At 42.2% G+C, this 10,000-nt stretch overlaps 1 protein-coding gene and 1 pseudogene across 2 annotated transcripts in view; one reads left to right on the top strand and one right to left on the bottom strand.

The window, feature by feature from the left end:
- Window positions 1-1,208, top strand: part of LOC308083518 (trypsin-2-like) — a 3,888-nt pseudogene extending 2,680 nt beyond the window's left edge. Inside the window, exons 3-6 of the transcript in view lie at window positions 1-35; window positions 518-654; window positions 865-966; window positions 1,161-1,208. The exon at window positions 1-35 is cut by the window's left edge and continues 217 nt beyond it. The product of the transcript in view is annotated as a trypsin-2-like (transcript). The remainder of the gene's footprint in view (window positions 36-517; window positions 655-864; window positions 967-1,160) is intronic.
- Window positions 1,209-4,787: 3,579 nt separating this feature from the next.
- Window positions 4,788-7,462, bottom strand: LOC308084277 (trypsin-1-like). The gene is made up of 6 exons (XM_080426841.1): window positions 7,419-7,462; window positions 7,105-7,252; window positions 6,237-6,487; window positions 5,810-5,946; window positions 5,431-5,532; window positions 4,788-4,909 (listed from the first exon to the last, which is right to left on the bottom strand). Exons 1-6 carry the CDS (start codon window positions 7,456-7,458, stop codon window positions 4,862-4,864), a joined length of 726 nt encoding a protein of 241 aa, XP_080282967.1. The 5' UTR covers window positions 7,459-7,462; the 3' UTR covers window positions 4,788-4,861.
- Between the last annotated feature and the right edge of the window lie 2,538 nt (window positions 7,463-10,000).

The raw sequence follows: 10,000 nt of genomic DNA, 5'->3' as shown, positions 1-10,000 counted from the left end.
CAAAGTCTCTGGCTGGGGCAGCACCCAGAGCTACTGTGAGCATACAGTAGCACCTTTTTAAAGATGTATCATGTTAAGCTCTGTTACCGCTGAATTGTATAAAGTATATACCATAACAATTATCTACCATATACCATAACAGTTCATGTGGATAAAATATACACAGTTCCAAAACCATAACGCATTACGTACAATATGACACTGGCCATTGAGTATTTCTGTAAAATAATTAGTAGGCCAAATCTCTCCAGTGTGTGTGTGTGTGTGTGTGTGTGTGTGTGTGTGTGTGTGTGTGTGTGTGTGTGTGTGTGTGTGTGTGTGTGTGTGTGTGTGTCTCTTCGTTACTCTTCATCATCTTCATAATAATCTGTTTTAAAAACATTGACATTAAAATCAACTATAATCATAATTCATCCTTAATGCAATTCACGCTTTGACAAAATATTGATTAGGATTTACTTTTCCTCTGTTGTTTTTAACCATTTCCACTTTGACCTGTATGTGTATGTACACCCAGATGATGACAGCGACAAGCTGCAGTGCCTGGACATTCCCATCCTGTCTTTTGATGACTGTGACAATGCCTACCCTGGCATGATCACTGACGCCATGTTCTGTGCTGGATATCTGGAGGGAGGCAAGGACTCTTGCCAGGTACTGTAGTCAACAAGGTTCACCTGCAGAGGTCCTCCTTCTCCACCAAATAAATAGTAAAGCAGTGTGTCAGAACAGCCTATAGGGCATTCCTTTCACAATATTGATGGTCTTGATGTTGAATTGTATTGAGAAATTAATTTATGTCTAGTTCCACTTTCCTCCTCTTTCTCTTTTGTTTCTCTCTCTCCCTCTCTCTCTCTCTCTCAGGGTGACTCTGGTGGCCCTGTCGTGTGTAATGGTGAGCTGCAGGGTGTTGTGTCCTGGGGATACGGTTGTGCTGAGAAGGGCAACCCTGGTGTCTACGCCAAGGTACAGTATGCCTCAAACGTCTTATTTATGAGTTGTGTGTCCTTAGTCATAGAATAGAGACATGCCATTCATAAAATCAATCAACTTGCCAGATTGAATCTGAAAAAATATGTTTTTGAGGTGTATCTAGAATTATTGTTAGAGTTATACATAAACAAGCTGAGTATGCTAAACCTTTCTGTGTCCATTTTCAGGTGTGCCTGTTCAACGACTGGCTGGAGCAAACCATGGCCAGCTCTTAAGTCTGATCCTACCTCCATATGCCTATGCTATGTTACAACTACCATCACCTCAGCCGTCATACCTCAAACACTCTACCTCCAGTATTTCTTTCATCATGCATAATAAAGTATTTCAGACTTAACTTTTACTTTGCTGTGACTGTTTTCATTGTGTTTTTACTCCCCAAATATATGATTGTCCATTCATATTACATTATTATAGCAAATTGGAATGTGTAAAATCTGCATATCATTTGCCTGCAGTGTATTTCAGAATGTAACCACTTAAACCTTCTATAAATAATACTTAGTTGACAGGGGTCAGCTCTATACTTGGTTGGCTCTTTTTTTCCTTTCTACATCAAAACTCTTCACCAAAAATAGCCAATCTTCAAGCTCATAATATGTCAACTGAACTCAACTCAAATTTAATTTATAGAGCACATTTTACAATGACCGAGGCCAACTTAAAGTCCTATACAACACAGCAGGAGAACAACAATGACACAATAAGATATACATGCACTGAGGCGCTCCAACACTCTGACGCTCCCCTAAATCCACTCCAGGGTTTTAAAATACCCACTTCACAAAGGGGTGACGCGCATCACCGTTCCAATGACCAAAACTCCACTTCGGGATTTCGCAAAGACCCACAAAAGCGTCAAGTTTTAATTTTTTCTTTTTTTTTCAATACATGGGGGACCCCCTGGGGGTCTGCGGACCCCCTGGGAGTGTTGGGACCCCCGCGAAACATCGCAGACCCTTTTGGACCCCCGCGAAACATCGCAGCCACATGAACTCTGCAGCCGCACTGAGGCACTCCAACACAAACACTCTGACGCTCTCCTAAATCCAGTCCAGGGTTTGAAAATACCCACTTCACAAACGGGTGACGTGCATCACCTTTCGCAAAGACATTGTGTGTGTGTGTGTGTGTGTGTCTCGCACGGTGAAAGATGATCCCTTGCAAAGTGCAGAGGCACGTCCACGCATGCGCAGTGCGCAGTTTTTGACAAACAAATCACGTCCACACATGGGCAGATCTGCGGATTGTATTATAGGATACCTACATCACTCATTGTCCAGCAGCTTCAGGTATCGTTATATCCTCTTTTTGGCTGAGAAGAGATGCTGCAGGTACGATGAAATTAAGTGCATGTGCGTGTGTGCGCGTCCGCGCAGTTAGGAGATAGGTCTAAGCGGTTCCCAAACATTTTGGGCCGTGCACCCCCTGTTACCTCCCAACCTAGCTGACACCCCCCCCCACATGGAAAGGAAATATATGAACATATATGTTTTATATGCAACATATATGTTGATCATTTATGTGACATATTCAAAATTGGCCGCCTGCATATGTCTCTACCAGGGCAGGAATTTCAGGGAGGCCACGAAGGCCATGGCCGTCGTTTTCCCTCAGTTTGGCCTTGTGCCCCTCAAACAAAATGGCATGTCCTGAGGCCACAGTGGCCTTAATGCCCCAGCTTGACTGTACCACTTTCTCCTCTGTGTCTTTCTTATCAATAGACACCAATGTCTCTTTCTTGTCAATATGTAGACACCAGTGTCTCTCTCTTGTCAATATGTAGATACCAGTGTCTTTTGTTGAGATTCTGAATTATTAACTCCCCTGAGTCCCCCATTATGCACATATATGAACCTGAATATGGCATATATGCAGCATATGCTGTCTGCAGCTCATTGTTATGCCGTTGTGTGGGATAATACACAAAAAAAGATTTGCGCGAGCGCAAGATCCCCCACCTTTTACAGCCCCACTTGCTCTAAACTACTTCCAGCGTCTTTGGATGATGGCACAACAGGTGGTAAAATATGAGGATTAATTAGAGAGTTAAAAACAGTAAAAAGATCTTGTGACTTGTGACAATTCATAGATGCGTCACATTGTGAAGTGTTGTCAGCTTGTTGATCTGCTATTTAAATATGTGAATGTTTCCCCCACAATAGGGATGGTAAGTTTCAAGTGGTTAATACCGCTGTATTGTACAATGAGACCCAGACACAGAGGCGAGTGAAGCTTGTTTATTTAAAGGGAAAGGGAAAGGAAAGGGGTCAGGTGTAGGAGCATGGAGAAGGACTCAGGGCTGATGGTGGGTGTTGCCATGCCATTAGTCCGACGTCCCATTGTTCCAAAGTACAATGGGCACAAACAAAGTCACAACTCTGAAACTGTTGCACACAGCTTCATACCATACAGTACAAGTTTTTATCTGGATGTTAAAGGAAATGCTGCTAGAGTGGATACAGTAGGTATTCATTCAGTGCCAATTAAATAAAAAAAGAATTGCGTACTGTGCCAGCAATTTTTCCGATTTTCTTACCTTTTTCAAGTAGTCACATTCGTCAATTTGGCTGTGGGCTGGAGTTGGGCGGGAGTAATACCGTTGACTGACAACCCCTTCAGCCAATCAGCAGTGTTGCCCTTCAGCCAGTGCATTTTTACCACCTCCAGACTAATGTGACGCAATGGGACTTTTGAGACGGCCATGCCCAAAATAGGTTGCCTTATTCGGATACGTGTCACTGCCCGCCCCTGCCTGTTCTCTGAATTTTTATTTTTAAATAGGCTCTGTCATGATTAATTGACCACATATGAAGTTAAACAACTAAATTCTATCCAAACGATATCTTAAAAGTAAATTCCGTGCCTCAAAATAGAAGTTTGAGAGCGTTTTGAAGTTTAAAAGAGAGTAGAAAACACTGCGGTCAAAAAAGATGGCTGCCGTTCGTTTTTGGTCGGCTGCATTCAGGCTGCACTCGGTTCCATTCGGGCTCACTCGAACTCGCCACCTGATTGGCCAACTTTCGCTGTCAATCACAGAACGATGAACGACGACGCTGATAGTCTCGTCCATTTGGTGAACGGGCTAGAAACGCCCAGACAAGCCTTCAGGCCAGACTCCTTCCTGAAATCAAATGGAAATGAGATTTTCCGGAGGGAGGGGCTTTACCAGGCTAGCTAATCACAGCGGGTTTCACTGTGCTTCTGCAAAAAAAAAAAAAAAAATGTCATTGCGACCTCCCCGTTCAATTTTATACGCCTTTGAAAATAGCATGTCTTGGCCAAAAATACATAGTAAAAAAAAAGTACACAGGAGCCGAGATACAGCCTTTTTAAGTAATAAGTTAACCAAGAAGTGAATGGAGCAGCAAATCTTCGGATTACGATATCTTGGGTTCTGAACGCCCCCCCCCCCCCCCCCCCCCCCCCGGAAAAACACGTCAAACACGTGTATGGCACTGAATGCGTTAACCACTGGAAACTATAGCATCCCTATTCTGGGGGTAACATTCACATATTAAATCTACAAGCTTCACAATGTGACAAAAAAGAGCGAATCAAGTATAGAGCTGACCCCTGTCAACTAGGATTATTTTAGTAGGTATAGTCATTTAAGTCATTCAATCCTGAAATACACAGGCATATGATATGCAGATTTTACACATTCCAATTTGCTATAATAATAAAATATAAATGGGAGTACAAACGCAATGAAACCAATAACAGCAAAGTAAACTTAAAATACTTTATTTTGCAAGATGGAAATATAATTCAGTGAGATGGCAACACTGGAGGTAGAGTGTTTGAAGTATGACGGCTGAGGTGATGGTATAGTTGTAAGATAGGCCTACAGGAGGTAGGATCAGACTTAGGAGCTGGCCATGGTTTGCTCCAGCCAGTCGTTGAACTGGCACACCTAAAAATGGAGACAGAAAGATTTAGCATACTCAGATTTTTAGGGTATAGTTGTGTATATGTATTGTCACATGCATTACAGCTGTTGGGGTTTAGATTTCACAGTTATTTTGTTGGCCAAGCAGATAGACCTCAGAGATGTAAATATTTGAAAACCGCAAAAAAAAAGGGTATTTATTAAAAATAGTATTTAATAATAAAATATTCAATATGTTTTACACAAAATCAAATGTTTTATGGTCATATTTCACCAGAAGCCTGGATGGCTTGGTTCCAGGCTTAGAATAATTTAAATCAATATTTTCGGGAATCTCTATGGGAAAGATGAATGGGATTTCTATCTGCGGAACCACAAAATGGCCTCCACTGCTGTGCTCTATAGCAGCAGCTGCTGTGTAGTGATGCGAAGGCCTTGCTTTTATGAATGACTTGTCTGACTTTGACTTCTATATAAAGACTAAAACAGAAAAACAGAAACTCATAAATACAACTCATAAATAAGATGTTTGAGGCATACTGTACCTTGGCGTAGACACCAGGGTGGTCCCTCTCAGCACAACCGTATCCCCAGGACACAACTCCCTGCAGCTCACCATTACACACAAAGGGGCCACCAGAGTCACCCTGAGAGAGAGAGAGAGAGAGAGAGAGAGAGAGAGAGAGAGAGAAAGAGAGAGAGAGAGAGAGAGAGAGAGAGAGAGAGAGAGAGAGAGAGAGGAAAAGGGAAAATGAAGAGGAGCAAAGTGAAAGTCATAAATTAATTTCTCAATACAGTTAAGATCAAGACCATCATTATTGTAAAAGGAATGACCACTGGGCTGTTCTGACACTCTGCTTTACTATTCAGATGCATTGGTGGAGAAGGAGGACCTCTGCAGGTGAACCTTGTTGACTACAGTACCTGGCAAGAGTCCTTGCCTCCCTCCAGGTATCCAGCACAGAACATGGCGTCAGTGATCATGCCAGGGTAGGCGTTGTCACAGTCCTTCTCAGACAGGATGGGAAGGTCCAAGCACTGCAGCTTGTCACTGTCATCATCTGGGGTACATACAGGTCAAAGTGGAAATGGTTGAAAACAACGAAGGGAAAGTAAATCTGAATCTATGCTTTTATCGCAGCATAGAATAAGAATGCAACATAGCATTAAGGATGCAACCATTATGATGACATTTAATGTCAAAGTTTCTAAAACAGATTATTATGAAGATAGGCCTGCCTAATGTATAATGTGTAAATATTATACAGAACTGAATTGTCATGGATCATTTTGATTTTTCTCAGGTTCACCAGTGACTGAGTGTAACCTTTTAAACAGGTGCTATACTCACAGTAGCTCTGGGTGTTGCCCCAGCCAGAGACTAAGCACATGGTGCCAGCGGCAGCGCAGGAAGTGGGCAGAGCCACAGCCTGCACATACTGGTTGAGGGTGGCGGGCTTGCTCAGCTTGATCAGCATGATGTCATTGTTGATGTTGTAGGAGCTGTAGTTGGGGTGACGGATGACACGGGAGGAGGAGATCCACTGCTCGGTACCCTCATCAACCTCGATGTGGTGCTCGCCAAGACGAACCTGAACGCGGCTGGAAAAGAGAGGGGAGGCGTGATAAAGTTTAGGTTCATGTTGAGTTCCTCAACACTTTGTAGCCTACTTATTTTCTCATTTAATTACATTTTAATCAATAAGGATGGTTGATTGATAAAGTCTGATAGAATATAACTAGCACATCTACACTGGTTGCAGGTAGTGGACTAGAAATGTGTACCCTACATAATCAAACAACATAAACATAAGACCACGGTAAGGATGATTTTATTCAAATACTTACTGTAGCATAACTATCAGTGAAATAAGGAGTTCGAAATATTGGTAAATAGTAAGAGGTAGAGGAGGTGTAATGAGTTGGGGCAGTGTGGGCTGGGCATCAAGGCCATTGTGGCCTCAGGGCGTCAAGTTTTTGAGGGACAGAAAGACAAACTGAGGGGCCATGGCCTTCATGGCCTGTATGAAATTCATGTCCTTGATTGTATATTTTGTATTAATAATTGATGGTGTTTTTATTGTCATGTTACTCTTCTATGATTGTATATCTATCTATCTTTCCTAATTGAGGTATTTTTACAGTATGCCTCATGACTCAGGAGTTAATCTAAATTAAAATCCAGACAAAAAATATAAAAATATCAAGTGTTGTCTTACGACTTGTAGCAGTGAGCAGCAGACACAACCCAGTTCTCGTTGACCAGGGAGCCACCACAGAAGTGGTAGCCAGAGTTCAGAGACACCTGATGGGGCTGGGAGTGTTTCCCACACTCATACCCTCCGACGATCTTGTCCTCCTCTGCAACTGTAAACGCACATGGAACCCACATACATTATTAGATATTTTGTCCTCCATAATAAACAGAAGGGAAGTCGAAACAGTTAGAAACCAGTTGAACTTACAAATAAATCACTCACAAATATGTCTAGGTAAAAAGGTAAATGTCTTTAGGATCTAGGCCTATACTCACAAGCAGCTCCGATGAGCAGAATGAAGACCAGAGACCTCATGGTTGCTGTGTGATTCTGTGGATGAGAGGACTTCACCTGCACACCTGGTTTATATGGAGTGGTTAGTCCCTCCCTACAGTGGTCAGTCCCTCCAGGACACTCCCCACACACTTGGTGGACCAATCAGGATGATCAGATAACATTATTCAACAGTTATACTGACAAGACCAAAATGTGTTGCTCCTGTAAGGAAATTGTACAATATGATGATCTCAGTGTTTAGCAATATTACTTAGGAAAGTAAGATGTTACGTATTACTTATTACTCTGTATCAAGAGTAATACATTATATATATTACATATTATAGTGTTAGTCAGTGTTAGTGACTAACACTGAAGAAGGCCTGCCGAAAGGCGTCTGTTTGGTAGACTGCTCCTGCGGATCATAAACATTAGGGATTTCCGATATTTACTTTTTTGCCGATATCCGATGTTCCAATATTGTCCAACTCCTAATTTCCGATACCGATATCAACCGATAACGATATATCCAGGCCTTTTCACCAAAAGTCAACTAATTGTCAGGTAACAAAATCACATATCTAATACAATAAAATATCTAATAAATCTAATATAATACAGTGATGATTGCAATGAATTGAGTCCCGGGACTCACTGGTGGTCATTTGAATGAGTCCCACTAATCTTAGATTAGATGTTGGCCTATAGCGGACTACAAATTCACGCCCACAATTGAGACAGCGTGCACCCACTCGAGGTACGGGTGAACGATGTACTGCAGCCGTCAATGCAATCCCTGGTTGACTACTGAGGCTGTAGAGATTTTTCTTTGTGTTCTAATAAAGTGTCCCATTTGTTTGATTTGTCCTTTTTAATGTGACATAACTCACATCTCAGTATACAACCCACAATATACAATAATATACACACATCAGTGTGACAAAAGTGTAATCTAAAGTTTAAGTGGTCGCGTGGTATATATGTCACGGACGCATCCCTTGAGGTTTTCAATACCCAGATACGTTTGTGTCTCTCATGTATCGTTATTTATTTTGGACAATTATCCAAACAGGATCTTGCAAGACTAATTGTATATTAATACTAACCTGGAGAATTCACTAAGTAGTTGAAAATATCGGGATATGTCACTCCTCCTTTCCCCAACTACATTCAGGCAAGTTAATACAACAACCATAAACCCACACGTTTTAATTTTTCATCTACCGTCGGAGCTCAGCGGTAGGTAGAGAATTAACATAAGCCTATGAGATGTTCAAAATATAGACATGAACAAAGTCAGTCGGGATTGGGATGAGAATTCTCCTCTTCAAAATCGGCGCTCGGCGCTCATAAAGACAGTGATGTCACTGAAATGTGACTACTTGTCTGGCTGCCGCCTCCCCCCTCTGCTGTGTTAACATTATGGGTAACCCATTCAAGTGGCAAATTAAATGTGAAACACATCAACTGAGAAAAGATATTTTGATAAAGACACACTTTTATTCAACTCTATATTGTCTCCAGTTCATATAGGATCATTTTAAAAGTAGGCTAACTCTCATATCCTCTCACAGGGATTGCATTGACAGCTGCCGGACCTCGAGTGGGTGCGCTGTCTCAAGACTCCTAAGGCTCCTACAAAAAAAAGACTCCTAAGACTTCTACAGAGAGTGCGTATTGTTGTATCTTCTTTATGCGTATTATTGTGTCCGTCCGTCCGTCCGTCCGTCCGTCCGTCCGTCCGTCCGTCCGTCCGTCCGTACGTACGTCCGTACGTACGTGTGTCCGTCTGTGGACAGCTAATCTCCGGCACTGTTGGCTTGATTGCAGCAAAACTGTGCACACACACTCCTTGGATGGCAGAGCAGAACCTCTGCCCCAAATTTTTCACATGGGCCTGTTATAACGCCACCAGGAGGCCGCTTTTTGCAGCAAATTTTTTTTTTACAGTACTCCTACAGATTTTGTCCAAACATCACGCAAATCGGTACACAGTCTCTCTATAGTCATTAAACAAAACGGTTCTTCCGATTTTTCATATTCCACCCTGATTGGCTAAGATTGGCTTCCAAAGTTTGCAGGACTGCTCCGTTTTGAACAAAATGCCTCAAATCATGAACACAGCGTGCAATTTCCGTGAAATTTTGCACACACATTCCCACTAGAGCGAGGAAGAAATGCCACTTGAGAATTTTCAAATCAGCCTCATGGTGCCACAGGCCAATTCGTGTTTTTACCTATAACTGCACCGATCTGTGTAAAACTTTGTATGCGCACTCCCTAGAGGCCAAGAAAAAACCTTTGCCGGGCATTTTTCACATCTGCCTTTTATAGCGCCACCAAGAGGCCGATTTTTGCAACAACAAAAAATCGAATATCACTCCTACAAATGTATTCCAAACATCACGCAAATCGGTACACATTATCTCTAGTCAAGTGATCAAGACGGATCCGTCCGATTTTTCATATTCCATCCTGATTGGCGAATTCCGAACATTGCCGGCCCACAATAACTTACCTGACCTGGCGGAGACCTGTGTTCCGAGGAGCACTTTTCATAGTCTGAATCTGCACCCACTCA

This window comes from Gymnoscopelus braueri (assembly GCF_963280865.1).
Source record: "Gymnoscopelus braueri genome assembly, chromosome: 4".
Lineage (NCBI taxonomy): Eukaryota > Metazoa > Chordata > Actinopteri > Myctophiformes > Myctophidae > Gymnoscopelus > Gymnoscopelus braueri.
This window is presented reverse-complemented; position numbering and strand designations above follow the sequence as displayed.

Coding starts and splice junctions, on each gene's coding strand:
- LOC308084277 (XM_080426841.1), bottom strand. CDS start 7,458: ATGAGGTCTCTGGTCTTCATTCTGCTCATCGGAGCTGCTT. Junction 7,253..7,418: donor TCTGCTCATCGGAGCTGCTT/GTGAGTATAGGC, acceptor GTGCGTTTACAG/TTGCAGAGGAGGACAAGATC. Junction 4,910..5,430: donor ACCCTGGTGTCTACGCCAAG/GTACAGTATGCC, acceptor CTCCATTTTTAG/GTGTGCCAGTTCAACGACTG.